This window comes from Rhinoderma darwinii (genome assembly GCF_050947455.1).
Source record: "Rhinoderma darwinii isolate aRhiDar2 chromosome 2 unlocalized genomic scaffold, aRhiDar2.hap1 SUPER_2_unloc_4, whole genome shotgun sequence".
Classification (NCBI taxonomy): domain Eukaryota; kingdom Metazoa; phylum Chordata; class Amphibia; order Anura; family Rhinodermatidae; genus Rhinoderma; species Rhinoderma darwinii.
In genome coordinates, this window is record NW_027461707.1 from 563,682 (window position 1) to 591,401 (window position 27,720).

At 40.3% G+C, this 27,720-nt stretch overlaps 1 protein-coding gene across 1 annotated transcript in view; it reads left to right on the forward strand.

Annotated features, from left to right (window-relative positions):
* Positions 1 to 27,720, forward strand: part of LOC142677648 (cGMP-dependent 3',5'-cyclic phosphodiesterase-like) — a 464,994-nt gene that overhangs the window by 393,525 nt on the left and 43,749 nt on the right. Inside the window, exons 8-10 of the mRNA XM_075847266.1 lie at positions 7,923 to 7,982; positions 12,903 to 13,062; positions 16,329 to 16,381. Coding sequence (XP_075703381.1) covers positions 7,923 to 7,982; positions 12,903 to 13,062; positions 16,329 to 16,381 — 273 coding nt within the window. The remainder of the gene's footprint in view (positions 1 to 7,922; positions 7,983 to 12,902; positions 13,063 to 16,328; positions 16,382 to 27,720) is intronic.

The window sequence follows — 27,720 nt, forward strand, 5'->3', positions numbered from 1 at the left end:
TCAGTGCAGGATAGAGAGAAGGGACAGCACTTTCCCTAGTGAAAGTAAACGATTTTCATACTTACCGGCCGTTGTCTTGGTGACGCGTCCCTCTTTCGGCATCCAGCCCGACCTCCCTGGATGACGCGCCAGTCCATGTGACCGCTGCAGCCTGTGCTTGGCCTGTGATTGGCTGCAGCCGTCACTTACACTGAAACGTCATCCTGGGAGGCCGGACTGGAGACAGAAGCAGGGAGTTCTCGGTAAGTATGAACTTATATGTTTTTTTTACAGATACATGTATATTGAGATCGGTAGTCACTGTCCCGGGTGCAGAAACAGTTACTGCCGATCGCTTAACTCTTTCAGCACCCTGGACAGTGACTATTTACAGACGTCTCCTAGCAACGCTCCTGTCATTACGGGAGCCCCATTGACTTCCTCAGTCTGGCTGTAGACCTAGAAATACATAGGTCCAGCCAGAATGAAGAAATGTCATGGTAGTAAAACCAATACGCTCCGCAGCACACATAATATCTGCGGACTTCATTGCGGAATTTTGACTCTCCATTGAAGTCAATGGAGAAATTCCGCCATGAGTCCGCCACTGCTCCGCAACAGACAGAGCATGCTGCGGACACCAAATTCCGCTCCGCAGCCTATGCTCCGCAGCGGAATTTTACGCCTCGTCTAAACGAACACTGCTAAATTAAAGTGTAAGTCAATGGACAAACGGCACCGCTGCGGATTAACGCTGCGGAGTGTCCGCAGCGGAATTTAAGTGAAATTCCGCCACGTGTGAACCCAGCCTAATACTGCCCCCTATATACAAGAATATAACTACTATAATACTGCCCCCTTGATATAAGAATATAACTACTATAATACTGCCCCCTATATACAAGAATATAACTACTATAATACTGCCCCTATATACAAGAATATACCTACTATAATACTGCCCCTATATACAAGAATATAACTACTATAATACTGCCTCCTATATACAAGAATATAACTACTATAATACTGCTCCTATATACAAGAATATAACCACTATAATACTGCTCCTATATACAAGAATATAACTACTATAATACTGCCCCCTATATACAAGAATATAACTACTATAATACTGCCCCTATATACAAGAATATAACTACTATGATACTGCCCCCTATATGCAAGACTATAACTACTATAATGCTGCCCCTTTATACAAGAATATAACTACTATAATGCTGCCCTCTATATACAAGAATATTACTATTATAATACTGCCCCCTTGATATAAGAATATAACTACTATAATACTGCCCCCTATATACAAGAATATAACTACTATAATACTGCTCCTATATACAAGAATATAACTACTATAATACTGCTCCTATATACAAGAATATAACTACTATAATACTGCCCCTATATACAAGAATATACCTACTATAATACTGCCCCCTTGATATAAGAATATAACTACTATAATACTGCCCCCTATATACAAGAATATAACTACTATAATACTGCTCCTATATACAAGAATATAACTACTATAATCCTGTCCCCTATATACAAAAATATAACTACTATAATACTGCCCCCTATATACAAGAATATAACTACTATAATACTGCTCCTATATAAGAATATAACTGCTATAATACTGCCCCTATATTCAAGAATATTACTATAATACTGCCCCTATATACAAGAATATAACTACTATAATACTGCTCCTATATACAAGAATATAACTACTATAATACTGCCCCCTATATTCAAGAATATAACTACTATAATACTGCCTCCTATATATACAAGAATATAACTACTATAATACTGCCCCTATATACAAGAATATAACTACTATAATACTGCCCCTATATACAAGAATATAACTACTATAATACTGCCCCCTATATACAAGAATATAACTACTATAATACTGCCCCTATATACAAGAATATAACTACTATAATACTGCTCCTATATACAATAATATAACTACTATAATACTGCCCCTATATACAAGAATATAACTACTATAATACTGCCCTCTATATACAAGAATATAACTACTATAATACTGCCCCTATATACAAGAATATAACTACTATAATACTGCCCACTATATACAAGAATATAACTACTATAATACTGCCCCCTATATACAAGAATATATCTACTATAACACTGCTCCTATATACAAGAATATAACTACTATAATACTGCCCCCTATATACAAGAATATAACTACTATAACACTGCTCCTATATACAAGAATATAACTACTATAATACTGCCCCCTATATACAAGAATATATCTACTATAACACTGCTCCTATATACAAGAATATAACTACTATAATACTGCCCCCTATATACAAGAATATAACTACTATAATACTGCTCCCTATATACAAGAATATAACTACTATAAGGGCATGACCACACGTGGCGGATTTCCTCCGCAACTGTCCGCATCAATGCCGCACAGAATCTGCGTTGCAGATTCTGCTGCGGATCTGCACAAAATGTGCAGTACATTGATGCGGACTAGCTGCTGCGGACTGCGGGAAAAGTGCTTCCCTTCTCCCTATTCAGTGCAGGATAGAGAGAAGGGACAGCACTTTCCCTAGTGAAAGTAAACGATTTTCATACTTACCGGCCGTTGTCTTGGTGACGCGTCCCTCTTTCGGCATCCAGCCCGACCTCCCTGGATGACGCGCCAGTCCATGTGACCGCTGCAGCCTGTGCTTGGCCTGTGATTGGCTGCAGCCGTCACTTAGACTGAAACGTCATCCTGGGAAGCCGGACTGGAGACAGAAGCAGGGAGTTCTCGGTAAGTATGAACTTATATTTTTTTGACAGGTTGCTCTATATTGTGATCGGTAGTCACTGTCCCGGGTGCAGAAACAGTTACTGCCGATCGCTTAACTCTTTCAGCACCCTGGACAGTGACTATTTACAGACGTCTCCTAGCAACGCTCCCGTCATTACGGGAGCCCCATTGACTTCCTCAGTCTGGCTGTAGACCTAGAAATACATAGGTCCAGCCAGAATGAAGAAATGTCAAGTTAAAAAAGCAAGACGCATCCGCAGCACACATAACATGTGCATGACAGCTGCGGACTTCATTGCGGAAATTAGAATCTCCATTGAAGTCAATGGAGAAATTCCGCCATGAGTCCGCCACTGCTCCGCAACAGACAGAGCATGCTGCGGACACCAAATTCCGCTCCGCAGCCTATGCTCCGCAGCGGAATTTTACGCATCGTCTAAACGAACACTGCTAAATTAAAGTGAAAGTCAATGGAGAAACGGCTCCGCTGCGGATTAACGCTGCGGAGTGTCCGCAGCGGAATTTAAGTGAAATTCCGCCACGTGTGAACCCAGCCTAATACTGCTCCCTATATACAAGAATATAACTACTATAATACTGCCCCTATATACAGGAATATAACTACTATAATACTGCTCCTATATACAAGAATATAACTACTATAATACTGCTCCTATATACAAGAATATAACTACTATAATACTGCCTCCTATATACAAGAATATAACTACTATAATACTGCCTCCTATATACAAGAATATAACTACTAGAATACTGCCCCTATGTACAAGAATATAACTACTATAATACTGCTCCTATGTACAAGAATATAACTACTATAACACTGCTCCTATATACAAGAATATAACTACTATAATACTGCCCCCTATATACAAGAATATAACTACTATAATACTGCCCTCTATATACAAGAATATAACTACTATAATACTGCCTCCTATATACAAGAATATAACTACTATAATACTGCCCCTATACACAAGAATATAACTACTATAATACTGCCCTCTATATACAAGAATATAACTACTATAATACTGCCTCCTATATACAAGAATATAACTACTATAATACTGCCCCTATATACAAGAATATAACTACTATAATACTGCCTCCTATATACAAGAATATAACTACTATAATACTGCCCCTATATACAAGAATATAACTACTATAATACTGCCCCCTATATACAAGAATAGAACTACTATAATACTGCCCCTATATACAAGAATAGAACTACTATAATACTGCCACCTATATACAAGAATATAACTACTATAATACTGCCTCCTATATACAAGAATATAACTACTATAATACTGCCCCTATATACAAGAATATAACTACTATAATACTGCCTCCTATATACAAGAATATAACTACTATAATACTACCCTCTATATACAAGAATATAACTACTATAATACTGCCCCTATATACAAGAATATAACTACTATAATACTGCTCCTATATACAAGAATATAACCACTATAATACTGCTCCCTATATACAAGAGTATAACTACTATAATACTGCCCCCTATATACAAGAATATAACCACTATAATACTGCTCCCTATATACAAGAATATAACTACTATAATACTGCTCCCTATATACAAGAATATAACTACTATAATACTGCCCCCTATATACAGGAATATAACCACTATAATACTGCTCCTATATACAAGAATATAACTACTATAATACTGCCCCCTATATACAAGAATATAACTACTAAAATACTGCTCCCTATATACAAGAATATAACTACTATAATACTGCTCCTATATACAAGAATATAACTACTATAATACTGCTCCTATATACAAGAATATAACTACTATAATACTGCCATTATATACAAGAATATAACTACTATAATACTGCTCCCTATATACAAGAATATAACTACTATAATACTGCTCCTATATACAAGAATATAACTACTATAATACTGCCTCCTATATACAAGAACATAACTACTATAATACTGCTCCTATATACAAGAATATAACTACTATAATACTGCTCCTTATATACAAGAATATAACTACTATAATACTGCTCCTATATACAAGAATATAACTACTATAATACTGCCCCCTATGTACAAGAATATAACTACTATAATACTGCCCCTATATACAAGAATATAACCACTATAATACTGCTCCTATATACAAGAATATAACTACTATAATACTGCCTCCTATATACAAGAATATAACTACTATAATACTGCCCCTATATACAAGAACATAACTACTATAATACTGCTCCTATATACAAGAATATAACTACTATAATACTGCCCCCTATGTACAAGAATATAACTACTATAATACTGCCCCTATATACAAGAATATAACTACTATAATACTGCCTCCTATATACAAGAATATAACTACTATAATACTGCCCCTATATACAAGAATATAACTACTATAATACTGCTCCCTATATACAAGAATATAACTACTATAATACTGCCTCCTATATACAAGAATATAACTACTATAATACTGCCCCCTATATACAAGAACATAACTACTATAATACTGCTCCCTATATACAAGAATATAACTACTATAATACTGCTCCCTATATACAAGAATATAACTACTATAATACTGCCCCCTATATACAAGAATATAACCACTATAATACTGCTCCTATATACAAGAATATAACTACTATAATACTGCTCCTATATACAGGAACATAACTACTATACTACTGCCCCTATATACAAGAATATAACTACTATAATACTGCCTCCTATATACAAGAATATAACTACTATAATACTGCCCCTATATACAAGAATATAACTACTATAATACTGCTCCTATATACACAAGAATATAACTACTATAATACTGCCCCCTATATACAAGAACATAACTACTATAATACTGCTCCTATATACAAGAATATAACTACTATAATACTGCCCCCTATGTACAAGAATATAACTACTATAATACTGCCCCTATATACAAGAATATAACTACTATAATACTGCCCCTATATACAAGAATATAACTACTATAATACTGCCCCTATATACAAGAATATAACTACTATAATACTGCCCCCTATATACAAGAATATAACTACTATAATACTGACTCCTATATACAAGAATATAACCACTATAATACTGCTCCCTATATACAAGAATATAACTACTATAATACTGCTCCCTATATACAAGAATATAACTACTATAATACTGCCCCCTATATACAAGAATATAACCACTATAATACTGCTCCTATATACAAGAATATAACTACTATAATACTGCTCCTATATACAGGAACATAACTACTATACTACTGCCCCTATATACAAGAATATAACTACTATAATACTGCCTCCTATATACAAGAATATAACTACTATAATACTGCCCCTATATACAAGAATATAACTACTATAATACTGCTCCTATATACAAGAATATAACTACTATAATACTGCCCCTATATACAAGAATATAACTACTATAATACTGCTCCTATATACAAGAATATAACTACTATAATACTGCCCCCTATATACAAGAACATAACTACTATAATACTGCTCCCTATATACAAGAATATAACTACTATAATACTGCCCCCTATATACAAGAATATAACTACTATAATACTGCCCCTATATACAAGAATATAACTACTATAATACTGCCTCCTATATACAAGAATATAACTACTATAATACTGCTCCTATATACAAGAATATAACTACTATAATACTGCCCCTATATACAAGAATATAACTACTATAATACTACCCCTATATACAAGAATATAACTACTATAATACTGCCCCCTATATACAAGAATATAACTACTATAATACTGCTCCTATATACAAGAATATAACTACTATAATACTGCCCCTATATACAAGAATATAACCACTATAATACTGCTCCTATATACAAGAATATAACTACTATAATACTGCCCCTATATACAAGAATATAACTACTATAATACTGCTCCTATATACAAGAATATAACTACTATAATACTGCTCCTATATACAAGAATATAACTACTATAATACTGCTCCTATATACAAGAATATAACTACTATAATACTGCTCCTATATACAAGAATATAACTACTATAATACTGCTCCTATATACAAGAATATAACTACTATAATACTGCTCCTATATACAAGAATATAACTACTATAATACTGCCCCTATATACAAGAATATAACTACTATAATACTGCTCCTATATACAAGAATATAACTACTATAAGGGCACGGCCAGACGTGCCTGAATTGCAGTGGAATTCTCCTGCGGCCGTTTTTTACATTTCTTTCTATACATTTTTTTGAAACTTAGTTTAGACGTTGCAGAAAATAACTGTGTGGAAATCAGGCTGCGGTGCGGAATTTTCCCTCCCAGCATGCACTGTCTGTTGTGGAGAAGAAGCGGAATTTCACTGCGGATTTCAGCCTTTGCAATCGAAAACTGAAATCTGTGGCAAGTCCGCTGTGTTTTCTGCAACGTCTGAATTACCTGTCAAATATGCAAATGTTGCTGCAGATTCGTTGTGTAATTGCCCCAAATCTGCACCAACATTTGCAGCGGAAAAATTCTGCCAGGTGTGAACGTGCCCTAATACTTCTCCTATGTGGTAGGATATAATTTCTATTATGAAGTGATACATTTTGACTTCTTTCTGTGACAAGTGTTGAGGATCAGGTTTATTTTTTTTATTATGTGAAGTTTTTGGTTTTTAGTTTACATTTATCTTCGTTTTTATGGACAGGTGTGAGTTTATCCCATTTACAGAACTGTCAGGTACATACGGATGGGTCGTTTTTTGCGCCTTCAGTAAAGTCAGGACCGGTCTCTCTCACGTATTATTCTTGGACCGTTGTTCTTCACCATCTTGAGTACAATAATACACTTGGTATTGCGGTTTCTGTTTTCGTGCCATTTTTAGCGCTTATTCCTTCTTGTGTTTTGGAGGCGTTTTCCGCCACATGATGTGTAAATATCGGTATAATTATTTCCTCCTTGTATTTTAGATGCACTGTAGTCAGCTGAGAGATTACGATGAACAGAACCTGCGAGCACTGGAGAGACACGTAAGTCGTGACTGGGCAATGTAGGGTTTTCAGACCAATATCTATTGTGTCGTATGTCCTAGAAAGTGGGCGCACATTATCTTTGGGTTCTGAGCTTACACCTCAAAAATGTGGTTACCTTGTCTTGCGCATGCTCAATGAAAGGGGCGGGGCTGTGACAACGTCTATTTGAAGAGAAACAGAGAGTGGCTGTCACCATTAATTCAGCCAATTTGTTGGATATTAGATCCTAACAAGGAATTGGTTACATTAAACTTGGATCAAGTAGAACCCCAAAAATACATTTTCTACAGTAATGTGTATCCCGCCTTAAAGGGAAAGTACTGCTTTTTCATTATTACTTATACAATGTTAAGATCTGTCAAGGCTGTGAGATGTTTCTCTCCGGAAATGACTAGTGGTGTGCTGTTCATTCATTGTTTCCATAGAATCCAATACAACAGCGCCCCCAGCTGAGCCAGACAAAACATTGATCTTTAAATTGTAATAACTTAGGAAAAAAGCGTCCCCCAGAAATGGCTGATATCACGTTTTAACCAGCACCATTAACACTATAATGTACATCTGGTCAGGAAATGATTAGTACTGTCCCTTTAAGCTTAGTTATAGCGATACAATACCCTTGAATAGATACTTTGTCCCAGTTTCAACATATTCTTTACCTTTTTTTAATTTTGGGTCTTTGAATGGTCTAATTGTTTCTTACCCCCCACCCACCTGCTTCCCAAATCTATCTGATGAGCAGCAAGGGAGAAATTAAAAATTCTTCAGATTAAAGTTAATCATTTCTCCTGCAACAAAGCAGATTGACAGGTTAATCAAATGAGCGGAGGAGCGGGAGGATGAGGGAACTTGTCTACAGTCTTCGGCTATCTGATAAGCGCAGCCCATCCCCCCTCAGGTACTCTGCGCCGTAGAGAGATGGGCTGTATTTATAATGAGGGATTGAGCGGTTTTTCTCTTATCTGCCACCTCTCCGATAGAAAACACTGTAATTTCAGCCGCGGTATCCGGTGGACGGAGATTTGTCTACAGTTTTTGCGCTGATTATATTGGACTTTTTTTTACTTCATTTGTAAGTTTCTTGTTACAGAGTTTTGTGGAACTTTTAAATTCTTCAAGGAAACGTCTTTATTTCTTTACAATCAAATGAAAAGTATTCACCCCCCCCCCCTCTTTCATGTTTTATTGTCTAGCAACAATGAATCACAGTAGAACACATTATTTAACCCCGCTCCCCCCAAAAAAACTAAAACGTGAAACTGGCATAATGCATATAAACAGCATTGCCCCCCAAAATCATAAATTCCTCAATTCTTGAGTTCTGTCCGGCCCTTTTCTTGTAATATTTGTTTCTCGGAAAGCGGTGTGACCCCCTCCCCCAGCCCTTAGAGTCCTGAAATTCAAATCTGCCTACTTATGCAGCTCAACAACCCCAGATCCTGTATGAGGGGTAGAACTAGAATTCAGGAGGTCCCAAAGCAAAGTCAAGACCCCCCCCCCCCACCCACTTTATTTACAAAGAACAGCAGCAGAACTACTTTTACTTGAGAAGCAACAAACTAATCTAACATCAAACATAACATTCTCTGCTAATTAATGACATTTGTTAAGGGTATGTTCACACGATTAACAAAATCCGGAGCTGTTTTCAAGTGAAAACAGCCCCTGATTTTCAGACGTTTTTTGAGCAACTCGGGTTTTCGCTGCGTTTTTCACCTCCATTCCGTCTGAAAATAGGTCATGTGAACCCAGCCTTAGAGTTCCATCATGACATTCTGCTTTCTGCAGTCACCACTAGGGAGAGCTCACTACATAGATATATACAGCTCCCATAGAGTTACATAATAACACACTGCTGCCTGCAGCCACCACTAGGGGGGAGCTCACTAGATACAGATATATACAGCTCCCATAGAGTTACATAATAACACACTGCTGCCTGCAGCCACCACTAGGGGGGAGCTCACTACATACAGATATATACAGCTCCCATAGAGTTACATAATAACACACTGCTGCCTGCAGCCACCACTAGGGGGGAGCTCACTACATACAGATATATACAGCTCCCATAGAGTTACATAATAACACACTGCTGCCTGCAGCCACCACTAGGGGGGAGCTCACTACATACAGATATATACAGCTCCCATAGAGTTACATAATAACACACTGCTGCCTGCAGTCACCACTAGAGGGAGCTCACTACATACAGATATATACAGCTCCCATAGAGTTACATAATAACACACTGCTGCCTGCAGCCACCACTAGGGGGGAGCTCACTACATACAGATATATACAGCTCCCATAGAATTACATGATAACATTCTGCTGCCTGCAGCCACCACTAGGGGGAGCTCACTACATACAGATATATACAGCTCCCATAGAATTACATGATAACATTCTACTGCCTGCAGCCACCACTAGGGGGAGCTCACTACATACAGATATATACAGCTCCCATAGAGTTACATAATAAGATTCTGCTGCCTGCAACCACCACTAGAGGGGAGCTCACTACATACAGATATATACAGCTCCCATAGAATTACATGATAACATTCTGCTGCCTACAGCCACCACTAGAGGGAGCTCACTACATGCCGATATATACAGCTCCCATAGAGTTACATAATAAGATTCTGCTGCCTGCAGCCACCACTAGAGGGGAGCTCACTACATACAGATATATACAGCTCCCATAGAATTACATGATAACATTCTGCTGCCTACAGCCACCACTAGAGGGAGCTCACTACATGCAGATATATACAGCTCCCATAGAGTTACATAATAACATTCTGCTGCCTGCAGCCACCACTAGGGGATCTCAGTACATACAGATATATACAGCTCCCATAGAGTTACATGATAACACACTGCTGCCTGCAGCCACGACTAGGGGGGAGCTCACTACATACAGATATATACAGCTCCCATAGAATTACATGATAACATTCTGCTGCCTACAGCCACCACTAGAGGGAGCTCACTACATGCAGATATATACAGCTCCCATAGAGTTACATAATAAGATTCTGCTGCCTGCAGCCACCACTAGAGGGGAGCTCACTACATACAGATATATACAGCTCCCATAGAATTACATGATAACATTCTGCTGCCTACAGCCACCACTAGAGGGAGCTCACTACATGCAGATATATACAGCTCCCATAGAGTTACATAATAACATTCTGCTGCCTGCAGCCACCACTAGGGGATCTCAGTACATACAGATATATACAGCTCCCATAGAGTTACATGATAACACACTGCTGCCTGCAGCCACCACTAGGGGGGAGCTCACTACATACAGATATATACAGCTCCCATAGAATTACATGATAACATTCTGCTGCCTACAGCCACCACTAGAGGGGGCTCACTACATGCAGATATATACAGCTCCCATAGAGTTACATGATAACATACTGCTGCTTGCAGCCACCACTAGGGGAGCTCACTACATACAGATATATACAGCTCCCACAGAGTTACATGATAACATACTGCTGCCTGCAGTCACCACTAGGGGGAGTTCACTACATACAGATATATACAGCTCCCATAGAGTTACATAATAACACACTGCTGCCTGCAGCCACCACTAGGGGGGAGCTCACTACATACAGATATATACAGCTCCCATAGAGTTACATAATAACACACTGCTGCCTGCAGTCACCACTAGGGGGAGCTCGCTACATACAGATATTTAGATATATACAGCTCCCATAGAGTTACATAATAACATTCTGCTGCCTGCAGTCACCACTAGGGGGAGCTCACTACATACAGATATATACAGCTCCCATAGAGTTACATGATAACATTCTGCTGCCTGCAGTCACCACTAGGAGGAGCTCACTACATACAGCTATATACAGCTCCCACAGAGTTACAGGATAACATTCTGCTGCCTGCAGCCACCACTAGGGGGAGCTCACTACATACAGATATATAGATATATACAGCTCCCATAGAGTTACATGATAACATTCTGCTGCCTGCAGCCACCACTAGAGGGAGCTCACTACATACAGATATATACAGCTCCCATAGAGTTACATGATAACATTCTGCTGCCTGCAGTCACCACTAGGAGGAGCTCACTACATACAGATATATACAGCTCCTATAGAGTTACATGATAACATTCTTCTGCCTGCAGTCACCACTAGGGGGATCTCACTTCACGCAGATATATACAACTCCAATAGAGTTACATTATAACATTCTGCTGCCTGCAGTCACCACTAGGGGGATCTCACTACATACAGATATATACAGCTCCCACAGAGTAACAGGATAACATTCTGCTGCCTGCAGCCACCACTAGGGGGAGCTCACTACATACAGATATATAGATATATACAGCTCCCATAGAGTTACATGATAACATTCTTCTGCTTGCAGTCACCACTAGGGGGATCTCACTTCACGCAGATATATACAACTCCAATAGAGTTACATTATAACATTCTGCTGCCTGCAGTCACCACTAGGGGGATCTCACTTCATACAGATATACACAGCTCCCACAGAGTTACAGGATAACATTCTGCTGCCTGCAGCCACCACTAGGGGGAGCTCACTACATACAGATATATAGATATATACAGCTCCCATAGAGTTACATGATAACATTCTGCTGCCTGCAGTCACCACTAGGAGGAGCTCACTACATATGGATTTATTCAGCTCCCATAGAGTTACATGATTACATTCTGCTGCCTGCAGCCACCACTAGGGGGAGCTCACTACATATGGATTTATTCAGCTCCTATTGAACACAATAATTTATCTATATGCAGTGACCTCCCCTTAGCAGAGACTCCAGACTGAAATCATTTTTATTATTTAACTTTACGATGATAGTAACGACCATTCCTGTATTGTGTTTCACAGATGGCGGTGGCGTGTAAACGGGTGCTGGCGATTCAGAAATTACAGCCATGGCCCCAAGTCAGTCTGTCAACGGGCTCTTCAGAAAAATCTTTAGTCAAACTAGAACCTGTTGAGAATGAAAGTTATGACGATCTAGACCAGAAGATCCTGCAGTTATGTGGTATGTGCAACGCCCAGGTTTTGTGTCCTCTGTCTTAAACTTCTATTCATCCTGAGCCTCCTGGTTCATGAATAGAATTTCTTAACTACAGTGAAGACCGGCAACTACACAGGCCGGGCAGAGGGACAGTGAGCAGAGATTTGGATGAAAAAAATAATTCCATAAACTATTGTAGATTTGTATGCCATTCTGGATCTATGGAAAGTTGAGTGACTATCCCTATGGACATGATGGCTATAAGTGGTTGTCACCCAGTATCTGAAATAGACCAAGATAACTCAGAACAGCTCAATACATATATTGAAAGAGTGCAGTAGGTCATTCACTTTGATTTGACCACAGGGGGCAGTGTTCTGTTTATATCCGTGCTCACATTTATTTGTATCATGTCCCTTTAAATAGCAATAGTGATATAATGTTATAATAAAGAGTGAATCATGTATACGACAAGTCCCGCAGCGCTCGCGGAGTTTAATAGTTGACATCACTTTTCCTTTTTTTAGTCCTGATATTCCTGGAGTTTATGTGAAAGTGCGGTTTAATATTGACTCTCAGTCGCTCATGTATCTCCGGAGGTTTCATTATTCATTCTGTAGCAGATGTATCACCGGCCCACACTGGGAACGGTACAGTAGCAGAGGGAGGTGAACACATCTGAGTGGCCCCCTACCCCATGGGCCCCCAACGCATGTTTACAACTGCAGAGGCGCATCCGGCGGGGTCCGGCTTACGTAGACCGCGTAGTTCTCTGTGCAACTCTGTTTCTGTAACTTCCATAGAAGTGAATGGGTGTCACGGAAACAGCGCAGCGTAGCGAGCCGCACCGCGTCCTTATCTGCCACGCTGCGTCCGTAACTTCTATACTTTACGTAACTTACATTCATGGTGTAGTGACGCCCACACAATATAATGCCCCCATAGCTGCCCCACACAGTATAATGCCCCCATAGCTGCCCCACACAGTATAATGCCCCCATAGCTGCCCCACACAGTATAATGCCCCCATAGCTGCCCCAGACAGTATAATGCCCCATAGCTGCCCCACACAGTATAATGCCCCCATCGCTGCCCTCCACAGTATAATGCCCCCATAGCTGCCTCCCACAGTATAATGCCCCCATCGCTGCCCTCCACAGTATAATGCCCCCATAGCTGCCTCCCACAGTATAATGCCCCCATCGCTGCCCTCCACAGTATAATGCCCCCATAGCTGCCTCCCACAGTATAATGCCCCCATCGCTGCCCTCCACAGTATAATGCTCCCATCGCTGCCCCCCACAGTATAATGCCCCCATAGCTGCCACCACAGTATAATGCCCCCATAGCTGCCTCTACACAGTATAATGCCCCCATAGCTGCCCCCACATTATAATGCCCCCATAGCTGCGCCCACAGTATAATGCCCCCATAGCTGCCCCCACAGTATAATGCCCCCATAGCTGTGCCCACAGTATAATGCCCCCATAGCTGCGCCCACAGTATAATGCCCCCATAGCTGCCCCCACAGTATAATGCCCCCATAGCTGCCCCCACAGTATAATGCCCCCATAGCTGCGCCCACAGTATAATGCCCCCATAGCTGCCCCCACAGTATAATGCCCCATAGCTGCGCCCACAGTATAATGCCCCCATAGCTGCCCCCACAGTATAATGCCCCCATCGCTGCCCCCACAGTATAATGCCCCCATCGCTGCCTCCACACAGTATAATGCCCACATAGCTGCCCCACACAGTATAATGCCCCCATAGCTGCCCTCCACAGTATAATGCCCCCATAGCTGCCCCCCACAGTATAATGCCCCCATAGCTGCCCCCCACAGTATAATGCCCCCATCATTGCCCCCCACAGTATAATGCCTCCATAGCTGCCCCCCACAGTATAATGCCCCCATCGCTGCCCCCCACAGTATAATGCCCACATCGCTGCCCCCCACAGTATAATGCCCCCATAGCTGCCCCCACAGTATAATGCCCCCATCATTGCCCCCCACAGTATAATGCCTCCATAGCTGCCCCCACAGTGTAATGCCCACATAGCTGCCCCCACAGTGTAATCCCCACATAGATGCCCCCACAGACAGTATAATGCCCCTAGAGATCCTAATAAAAATAATAAAATAAATACTCACCTAAACTCGTACCCACGACGAGTGGAGGCGTTCCCTCTGCTCCGTCACTACATCGCGCCTGTCTCTGTGGAGCCGTTCACGGTTGGAGTTACACAGTGAATGCTGGAGCAGGGAGCTGATGGCTCCCTACTCCACCATTGGTTTCAACTGTATCTATGTCCTGAGGACACAGACACAGTTGAAACCGAGACATGCCACAGCTGGGGGACCATCGCAGCCCACCCCTGGGCCCCACCATCTTAGTGGGTCAGGGGCCACCACCCCCTGCTAGCTACGCCTCTGCCTTGTAGCACTGAACCAGATAAGGCCCACGTACCGATCTTCCAAAGTGCCGGTCAGGGGCTAGATAGTAGCTTGTCACATATCCCCCCTCCCTGCTATCAGCAGTCCCAGCCATTCGGCAGAGCAGAGTGGGATCAAATGACAGGAACGGGAAGAGTCCGATGTCTTAAGAGTCTGATGTCTTAAGAGTCAAGGGGGCAGGGCTTGCATCATCAGGCCCCTTTCTTGATATTTGTACAGCTCCCTGTTACACGGTCTCACACATTCATAACTAGTCACAGTTGTGGAGTCTCGGACTCACGTCTGACCTGGACGCAGGGGGTGGGGTTATGGCCCCCGCTCAAGCCGCCCATCTCATCCACACCGAGCACTGGTCGCCATAGACGCAATGGTTTTCTTACTAATCTGACCATAAATGACGATCATTAGAGGTTGGGAGTGATCTGCACTAATCCTTTTGTCGGATCTGATTGATCATTGATCGTTATCTTTATTTTAGAGCCATTGAAGTCGTTGTACAGGATTAGAAGAACATGGCGGCTTTCTTCCAAAAACAGCGGCACAACTGTCTGCTGGTTGTGTGTGACTTTGCAGCTCAGCCCCATTCACTTTAATGGAGTCCGGCTGTAATACCGCACACAGCCAGTGGACAGATGTGGCGCTGTTTTTGGAAGGAAGTAGCCGTGTGTTTCTAATTCTTGACAATCTCATCATGAGGCACATTGACTCTACTGATCATTGATTTCATGGGGGGGGGGGGGGGGGGTTTACAAAAACTTTGGGGGGCTCGTTTTGGCTTTGTTATATGGTATCTATGTAAAAGCTGCTCTGACATAACCTGTGTCTTGTCCTCAGGTGAACTCTACGACCTGGACGCCGCATCTCTACAGATTAAAGTCATTCATCATGTGAGTAGTTTATTCTGTCTCCACCTTTCTCCGCCCAAAGACGGATGTTTTTTCCCCATCAGTGTGGACCTGCCCAGCGCCTCCACAACAATAGTAACCATGCAAGGGGGACGACAGCATACCAGTGGTCACGGCTTCACTATCTTTCCCTAATCTCTGGAGACAGACCAGGATTTATCTCTGAAAATGCTCTGATTGCTGTCAGTGAATAAAACCATTGATTGTTTCCATTTAGAAGTTGGGAACCTAATCCTGCTCACACAGCTGATAGGCTTGTTACAATGTATCAGTGCAGCTATCAGCATGGAGTCCAGAGGTTATTACCTACACTTTATACTGCAGAAGAAACCCTCAGCTGTGTGAGCAGGTCTAGGTCATAAATTCCACTCACTGACACCAAGCAGAGAATTGAATTGCAAAGTCTATTATAAAATCGTGACATTTTTCATCCTATGATGGGTCGTATATACGCTGCACTGACACGTCCGTACGACCCCTCTACACAATTTACTAATTCACTGCTGAAATGTACAATTTCACCGCTGGGGTCCGCTCAGGGGATAAACGTCAGACGGTGACCCCCGAAACCGCAGGCAAAAGTGTTATTTGCACCGAACCAATTATCAGAAAAGAGAAATAACAACATATAATTCTCTTATCCAGTTAGTTCTACAACTTTCTAATGGACTTCTGTTTCAATTCCTCACCATTTTCAATACCTTTGCTTGCTGTCAATTAATGAGAACACACATAGAATTTTTTTACATACAAAGGTTTACCTAGTCCTGCTCACACAGAGGATATGTTACCGTGTATCCAAGTCTATTCTCTTTCTGGATTACAAATCTCTCTCCCGTTCTGGACTACACCATGATACATTGTAACAAGTCCATCAGCTGTGTGAGCTCTGCTACACGTTTTCAGACTCTGAATGCAATTTAAATATATATTGTTTCCATTTATTGACAGCAAGTAGAGATCTTGAAAACAGTGAGACATTGAAACATGAAGTATTTTAGAAAGTGAAAGAACTTTCCATTCCTCGGTGATTACCCCCATGAAGTCATACCATGATTTCTTCCAGCGGGTGCAGTATCTCATGTATCAGAGGCTGAAGACCTGCGCTGTCCTAGTACTGCTCTTGCAGCTGATGTGCTTGTTGCAATGTATCAGCCTGTAGTCCAGGACAGAAGAGAGATATGTAATCTAGAAAGAGAATAGTGTAGACTGGACACATTGTAACAAAACCTCTGAACGGGGCAGAAAGGGGCCGCAGAACGGGGTCAATCTGGAACCCTCACAGGAAAGGGCTCAGTGGGCCACCAGGGTTATTATTAACCCACTAGATGCCGGGGATATTTATTGTTATCCACTACAGGGATATTGCTGACCCCACTAGACACCAGGTATACATATATTAACCCACTAGATACCAGGGATATCATCATTATGACCCCAGCAGCCCCTCGATATCCGGGATGTGATTGACTCACTAAACACTTGATAATAACATTGCTCATCGGTAATATTGTTTTTTTATTCTGCTACAAGTATCTATATTATATTCTATATAAACTTATTACTAAACATCCAGGACGTCTATAGTCCCCATAACTAATCACCGATTTCACCATCGATATTATAAATCATCCACTAGACACCAGGAGAATTACCATAAACCCTCCAGGCAGAAGTGATGCCCCCAAAATCTCAACGACAATATATAATAACCCACTAAACGGTCATAATATTATTCATTAACCCTCTAGATACCAGGATTTTATTATTATTATTACACCCACTAGCCCACCAGGGACTATACAGCACAATATCCAAATCTGATGAGCGCTGTCACGTTCTGTCAGGTGTCACTCTGCAGCCACTATAGCTAAACCCAAGGATACACGTGGGGCAAAGTGACTGTGTTTAGTCATAAGGGCACGTTCACACGTGGCGGTCAGTCCGCAGTGGAATTCCGCTGCGGCCGTTTTTTACATTTCTTTCTATACATTTTTAGGAAACTTAGTTGGAGAAAATAACTGCGGACCATAGGCTGCGGTGCAGAATTTTCCCTCCGCAGCATGCACTGAATGTTACGGAGATGCGGAATTTCACTGCGGATTTCAGCCTTTGCAATGCAAAAACGGAAATCTGCGGCAAGTCCGCTGTGATATCTGCAACGTCTGAATTACCTGACAAATATGCAAATGTTGCTGCAGATTCGCAACGTTTTCAGCGAAAACACTATTAACTACCTTTCAATAAGTATGTGCCCCCATATTAAATCGGTAAAAATGGGACAGTCCTGATGTATACAGCACCTAGTACCCAATATATGAAAGTGGTATAATGAAATATATGACAATACTCGACGCAGTCCTGGATCCTCTCTCCACCTTCAGGACTATCGCTCCACCTTCAGGACTATCGCTCCACCTTCAGGACTATCGCTCCACCTTCAGGACTATCGCTCCACCTTCAGGACTATCGCTCCACCTTCAGGACTATCGCTCCACCTTCAGGACTATCGCTCCACCTTCAGGACTATCGCTCCACCTTCAGGACTATCGCTCCACCTTCAGGACTATCGCTCCACCTTCAGGACTATCGCTCCACCTTCAGGACTATCGCTCCACCTTCAGGACTATCGCTCCACCTTCAGGACTATCTCTCCACCTTCAGGACTATCTCTCCACCTTCAGGACTATCGCTCCACCTTCAGGACTATCGCTCCACCTTCAGGACTATCGCTCCACCTTCAGGACTATCGCTCCACCTTCAGGACTATCGCTCCACCTTCAGGACTATCGCTCCACCTTCAGGACTATCGCTCCACCTTCAGGACTATCGCTCCACCTTCAGGACTATCGCTCCACCTTCAGGACTATCGCTCCACCTTCAGGACTATCGCTCCACCTTCAGGACTATCGCTCCACCTTCAGGACTATCGCTCCACCTTCAGGACTATCGCTCCACCTTCAGGACTATCGCTCCACCTTCAGGACTATCGCTCCACCTTCAGGACTATCGCTCCACCTTCAGGACTATCGCTCCACCTTCAGGACTATCGCTCCACCTTCAGGACTATCGCTCCACCTTCAGGACTATCGCTCCACCTTCAGGACTATCGCTCCACCTTCAGGACTATCGCTCCACCTTCAGGACTATCGCTCCACCTTCAGGACTATCGCTCCACCTTCAGGACTATCGCTCCACCTTCAGGACTATCGCTCCACCTTCAGGACTATCGCTCCACCTTCAGGACTATCGCTCCACCTTCAGGACTATCGCTCCACCTTCAGGACTATCGCTCCACCTGATCATTCCGCAGTCTTTGTGGCTACAGATCTATAAATTATATTTAATTACAAAATGTATTCTTACAAGAGAGGATTTTTTTCTGTCTGGTTCATACAATCTCCGAGTTCTGAGCTGCGCTTCTCTGGCAGAAATAATTTAGATTATTTTTTTGAAAAAAGACGAAGGCGTCGCTTGCGCATCAGAGAAGACAAAGCTGCGTGAGACGCGATTATTTCTATCCATATTGTAGTGGAGGACAATAGAAGCGGGAAAAAAATCCAGAACTGGTTCAAGGCGGAATCAGGACGACAACAATTACAAGGGATTGTAGCTCCACTAATGAAATTGAAAGTCTGTTTTATGTATGGTAAAAATATCCGGAGCGTACGGAGCCGCACAACAGTGACAGACATTGTACGAGGCACGGGGAGCGGCACAGCATTAATCTCCCTATAATGGTGTCAGGATATTTATAATCTGCGCTCAGCTTGTGGCAGAACATCACAGATCACCAAATATTTAACTGTTTCACTGAAGACACAAAATGTGGGGAGAGAAGACAAGAAGGAGGAGAAATCAGGAAATATTATACAAGAAATAACACCCTAAGGCTGGGTTCACACGAGCACATTAACGTCCGTAATGGACGGACGTATTTCGGCCGCTAATCCCGGACCGAACACAGTGCAGGGAGCCGGGCTCCTAGCATCATAGTAATGTACGACGCTAGGAGTCCCTGCCTCTCCGTGGAACTACTGTCCCGTACTGAAAACATGATTACAGTACGGGACAGTTGTCCTGCAGAGAGGCAGGGACTCCTAGCATCGTACATAACTATGATGCTAGGAGCCCGGCTCCCTGCACTGAGTTCGGTCCGGGATTAGCGGCCGAAATACGTCCGTCCATTACGGACGTTAATGTGCTCGTGTGAACCCAGCCTTACCCATAGGGGGCAGTATTATAGTTATATTATTGCATATAGGGGGCAGTATTATAGTTATATTCTTGTATATAGGGGGCAGTATTATAGTAGTTATAGTCTTGTTTATAGGGGCAGTATTATAGTCGTTATAGTCTTGTATATAGGGGCAGTATTATAGTAGTTATATTCTTGTATATAGGGAGCAGTATTATAGTAGTTATATTCTTGTATATATGGGCAGTATTATAGTAGTTATATTCTTGTATATAGGGAGCAGTATTATAGTAGTTATATTCTTGTATATAGGAGCAGTATTATAGTAGTTATATTCTTGTATATAGGGGCAGTATTATAGTTGTTATATTCTTGTATATAGGAGCAGTATTCTAGTATTTATATTCTTGTATATAGGGGCAGTATTATAGTAGTTATATTCTTGTATATATGGGCAGTATTATAGTAGTTATATTCTTGTATATAGGAGCAGTATTATAGTAGTTATATTCTTGTATATAGGAGCAGTATTATAGTAGTTATATTCTTGTATATAGGGGGGCAGTATTATAGTAGGTATATTCTTGTATATAGGGGCAGTATTATAGTAGCTATATTCTTGTATATAGGGGGCAGTATTATAGTAGTTATATTCTTGTATATAGGAGGCAGTATTATAGTAGTTATATTCTTGTATATAGGGGCAGTATTATAGTAGTTATATTCTTGTATATAGGGGGCAGTATTATAGTAGTGATATTCTTGTATATAGGGGCAGTATTATAGTAGTTATATTCTTGTATATAGGAGCAGTATTATAGTAGTTATATTCTTGTATATAGGAGGCAGTATTATAGTAGTTATATTCTTGTATATAGGGGCAGTATTATAGTAGTTATATTCTTGTATATAGGAGCAGTATTATAGTAGTTATATTCTTGTATATAGGAGCAGTATTATAGTAGTTATATTCTTGTATATAGGGAGCAGTATTATAGTAGTTATATTCTTATATATAGGAGCAGTATTATAGTAGTTATATTCTTGTATATAGGAGCAGTATTATAGTAGTTATATTCTTGTATATAGGAGCAGTATTATAGTAGTTATATTCTTGTATATAGGAGCAGTATTATAGTAGTTATATTCTTGTATATAGGGAGCAGTATTATAGTCGTTATATTCTTGTATATAGGAGCAGTATTATAGTAGTTATATTCTTGTATATAGGGGCAGTATTATAGTATTTATATTCTTGTATATAGGGGCAGTATTATAGTAGTTATATTCTTGTATATAGGGGCAGTATTATAGTAGTTATATTCTTGTATATAGGGGCAGTATTATAGTAGTTATATTCTTGTATATAGGGGCAGTATTATAGTAGTTATATTCTTGTATATAGGAGCAGTATTATAGTAGTTATATTCTTGTATATAGGAGCAGTATTATAGTAGTAATATTCTTGTATATAGGAGGTAGTATTATAGTAGTTATATTATTGTATATAGGGGGCAGTATTATAGTAGTTATATTCTTGTGTATAGGAGCATTATTATAGTAGTTATATTCTTGTATATAGGAGGCAGTATTATAGTAGTTATATTCTTGTATATAGGAGCAGTATTATAGTAGTTATATTCTTGTATATAGGAGGCAGTATTATAGTAGTTATATTCTTGTATATAGGGGCAGTATTATAGTAGTTATATTCTTGTATATAGGAGGCAGTATTATAGTAGTTATATTCTTGTATATAGGGGCAGTATTATAGTAGTTATATTCTTGTATATAGGAGCAGTATTATAGTAGTTATATTCTTGTATATAGGAGCAGTATTATAGTAGTTATATTCTTGTATATAGGGAGCAGTATTATAGTCGTTATATTCTTGTATATAGGAGCAGTATTATAGTAGTTATATTCTTGTATATAGGGGCAGTATTATAGTAGTTATATTCTTGTGTATAGGGGGCAGTATTATAGTAGTTATAGTCTTGTTTATAGGGGCAGTATTATAGTTGTTATAGTCTTGTATATAGGGGCAGTATTATAGTAGTTATATTCTTGTATATAGGAGCAGTATTATAGTAGTTATATTCTTGTATATAGGAGCAGTATTATAGTAGTTATATTCTTGTATATAGGGGCAGTATTATAGTTGTTATATTCTTGTATATAGGGGCAGTATTATAGTAGTTATATTCTTGTATATAGGAGCAGTATTATAGTAGTAATATTCTTGTATATAGGAGGTAGTATTATAGTAGTTATATTATTGTATATAGGGGGCAGTATTATAGTAGTTATATTCTTGTGTATAGGAGCATTATTATAGTAGTTATATTCTTGTATATAGGAGGCAGTATTATAGTAGTTATATTCTTGTATATAGGAGCAGTATTATAGTAGTTATATTCTTGTATATAGGGGCAGTATTATAGTAGTTATATTCTTGTATATAGGAGGCAGTATTATAGTAGTTATATTCTTGTATATAGGGGCAGTATTATAGTAGTTATATTCTTGTATATAGGAGCAGTATTATAGTAGTTATATTCTTGTATATAGGAGCAGTATTATAGTAGTTATATTCTTGTATATAGGGAGCAGTATTATAGTCGTTATATTCTTGTATATAGGAGCAGTATTATAGTAGTTATATTCTTGTATATAGGGGCAGTATTATAGTATTTATATTCTTGTATATAGGGGCAGTATTATAGTAGTTATATTCTTGTATATATGGGCAGTATTATAGTAGTTATATTCTTGTATATAGGAGCAGTATTATAGTAGTTATATTCTTGTATATAGGAGCAGTATTATAGTAGTTATATTCTTGTATATAGGGGGGCAGTATTATAGTAGGTATATTCTTGTATATAGGGGCAGTATTATAGTAGCTATATTCTTGTATATAGGGGGAAGTATTATAGTAGTTATATTCTTGTATATAGGAGGCAGTATTATAGTAGCTATATTCTTGTATATAGGGGGCAGTATTATAGTAGTTATATTCTTGTATATAGGAGGCAGTATTATAGTAGTTATATTCTTGTATATAGGGGCAGTATTATAGTAGTTATATTCTTGTATATAGGGAGCAGTATTATAGTAGTTATATTCTTATATATAGGAGCAGTATTATAGTAGTTATATTCTTGTATATAGGAGCAGTATTATAGTAGTTATATTCTTGTATATAGGAGCAGTATTATAGTAGTTATATTCTTGTATATAGGGAGCAGTATTATAGTAGTTATATTCTTGTATATAGGGAGCAGTATTATAGTAGGTATATTCTTGTATATAGGGGCAGTATTATAGTAGCTATATTCTTGTATATAGGGGGCAGTATTATAGTAGTTATATTCTTGTATATAGGAGGCAGTATTATAGTAGTTATATTCTTGTATATAGGGGCAGTATTATAGTAGTTATATTCTTGTATATAGGAGGCAGTATTATAGTAGTTATATTCTTGTATATAGGGGCAGTATTATAGTAGTTATATTCTTGTATATAGGAGCAGTATTATAGTAGTTATATTCTTGTATATAGGAGCAGTATTATAGTAGTTATATTCTTGTATATAGGGAGCAGTATTATAGTAGTTATATTCTTGTATATAGGAGCAGTATTATAGTAGTTATATTCTTGTATATAGGGGCAGTATTATAGTAGTTATATCCTTGTATATAGGGGACAGTATTATAGTAGTTATATTCTTGTATATAGGGGCATTATGATCGTAGTTATATTCTTGTATATAGGGGCAGTATTATAGTAGTTATATTCTTGTATATAGAGGCAGTATTATAGTAGATATATTCTTGTATATAGGAGCAGTATTATAGTAGTTATATTCTTGTATATAGGGGGCAGTATTATAGTAGTTATATTCTTGTATATAGGGGGCAGTATTATAGTAGTTATATTCTTGTATATAGGGGGCAGTATTATAGTAGTTATATTCTTGTATATAGGAGCAGTATTATAGTAGTTATATTCTTGTATATAGGGGCAGTATTATAGTAGTTATATTCTTGTATATAGGGGCAGTATTATAGTAGTTATATTCTTGTATATAGGGGCAGTATTATAGTAGTTATATTCTTGTATATAGGAGCAGTATTATAGTAGTAATATTCTTGTATATAGGAGGTAGTATTATAGTAGTTATATTATTGTATATAGGGGGCAGTATTATAGTAGTTATATTCTTGTGTATAGGAGCATTATTATAGTAGTTATATTCTTGTATATAGGAGGCAGTATTATAGTAGTTATATTCTTGTATATAGGAGCAGTATTATAGTAGTTATATTCTTGTATATAGTGGCAGTATTATAGTAGTTATATTCTTGTATATAGTGGCAGTATTATAGTAGTTATATTCTTGTATATAGGGGGCAGTATTATAGTAGTTATATTCTTGTATATAGGAGCAGTATTATAGTAGTTATATTATTGTATTTAGGGGCAGTATTATAGTAGTTATATTCTTGTATATAGGGGGCAGTATTATAGTAGTTATATTCTTGTATATAGGGGGCAGTATTACAGTAGTTATATTCTTGTATATAGGAGCAGTATTATAGTAGTTATATTCTTGTATATAGAGGGCAGTATTATAGTAGTTATATTCTTGTATAAAGGGTGCAGTAGTATAGTAATTATATTCTTGTCTATAGGGGGCAGTATTATAGTAGTTATATTCTTGTATATAGGGTGCAGTAGTATAGTAGTTATATTCTTGTATATAGGGGGCACTATTATAGTAGTTATATTCTTGTATATAGGAGCAGTAGTATAGTAGTTATGTTCTTGTATATAGGGAGCAGTATTATAGTGTTATATTCTTGTATATAAGAGCAGTATTATAGTAGTTATATTCCTGTATATAGGGAGCAGTTGTAATGGCAGGAAGGAGGTGAAGGGAAAGTGAGCCCTAATCTACCCACCGCCCTGTCCCTGCCTACTTGCAACGACCCGCCCTAGGCGACGGGGTACAACTGGGCGGCGGTCCCTACGCTGTCTATGTGCACGGGAGAACAAACAGGGAACACGCAAGGGAAGGGGCAGTCGCCCACGGAACGCCGCGGGGAAACGGGGCGGTGAATGAGTAGTCCGGACCAGGATGAAGTGGAGTATACTTAAGTGAGCACGGAGGAGGAAGCAAGCCAGAGGCAAAGCAAAGCAGGTTAAGCGGAACTGCAGCAAGGCAGAAGCACGGCAGAAGCAGGCTGGAGCAAGCAGCAGTGGGGCCAGGAATCCAGAAGAATTACAAGCACTGAGGAGGAGAACACAGCAGGTAATAAAGGGCAGGGGGCGGAGCTAACTCCGACTGACCAGGCCGCGATAGGCTCTCCCACTCCTGAGCCTGCCACCCTGGTTGGTGGGAGATGGTGTCAGTCGAACAGGTCTGGCCTCAGGTGTGGATTGATTAATCCCAGGAGTATACCTAGACGTAGTACCTGGCAGATCCCTAACAGTACTCCCCCTTTTATGAGGGGCCACCGGACCCTTACTAAGAGGTCCCGGTTTAGTAGGGAAGAGAAGATGGAACCTCCTGATCAATACCCCAGCGTGAACATCACGGGCAGGTACCCAAGTCCTCTCCTCCGGCCCGTACCCTCTCCAATGGACCAGGTACTGGAGGGAGCCCTGGACCATCCTACTGTCCACAATCTTGGCCACCTCGAATTCCACCCCCTCAGGGGTGAGAACGGGAACAGGAGGTTTCCTCGAGGGGGACCAGGACGGGGAGCAGCGTTTAAGGAGGGAGGCATGGAAGACGTCATGTATGCGAAAGGATGGGGGCAGCTCCAGACGGAAGGATACAGGGTTGAGGACTTCAATGATCTTATAAGGTCCAATAAATCGGGGAGCAAACTTCCTGTACGGGACCTTAAGGCGCAAGTTCCTGGACGACAACATAACCAAATCCCCGACGACAAACCGGGGGTTAGCAGAACGTCTACTATCCGCCTGAATCTTTTGTGCGCTCTGGGACGCCTCTAGGTTCTTCTGAACCTGGGCCCAGACAGTGCACAGTTCCCGATGAACATCCTCTACCTCAGGATTATTGGAACAACCAGGGGAAACGGAGGAGAACCTTGGGTTAAACCCGAAATTACAGAAAAACGGGGAGACCCCTGACGAGTTACTGACCCGGTTATTCAGGGAAAATTCAGCAAGGGGAAGGAATGAGACCCAATCGAATTGACAGTCAGAGATGAAACAACTTTAATATTGTTCCAGGGATTGGTTAGTCCTTTCCGTTTGGCCATTAGTTTCGGGATGGAAGGCGGAGGAGAAGGACAGATCAATCTCCAACTTTTTACAAAAAGCTCTCCAAAATAAGGAAACAAATTGTACCCCCCTGTCAGAAACGATATTGACTGGGGCCCCATGGAGACGCAGGATGTGTTTCACAAACAAAGAAGCTAACGTCTTGGCGTTAGGTAGCTTCTTAAGGGGCACAAAGTGGCACATCTTGCTGAAGCGGTCTACTACCACCCACACCACCGACTTGCCCTGAGATGGAGGCAAATCAGTGATAAAATCCATGGAGATATGGGTCCAAGGTCTCTGGGGAATGGGCAAGGAACGTAGTAGGCCCGCAGGTCGGGACCTAGGGGTTTTGGACCTAGCGCAAACCTCACATGCGGCGACGTAAGTCCTAACGTCTTTAGGCAACCCAGGCCACCAATAGTTTCTGGTAATGAGGTGTTTGGTGCCCAAGATGCCAGGATGACCAGATAGAGCGGAGTCATGGTTTTCCCTGAGTACCCTTAGCCGGTATTGCAGGGGAACAAACAGTTTGTCCCCCGGGACGTTCCCGGGAGCTGCACCCTGATCAGCCGCGATATCAGAAGCCAAATCAGAATCCGTGGCAGAAACGATTATACCAGGGGGTAAAATACAAGCAGGATCCTTCTCGGAAGGAGGATTGGCCATGAAACTACGTGACAGGGCATCAGCCTTAATATTCTTGGACCCAGCCCTATAGGTAACCAAGAAATTAAATCTGGTAAAGAATAGTGCCCACCGAGCTTGTCTAGGATTAAGCCTCCGGGCCGATTCTAGGAAAACCAGATTCTTGTGATCCGTAAGG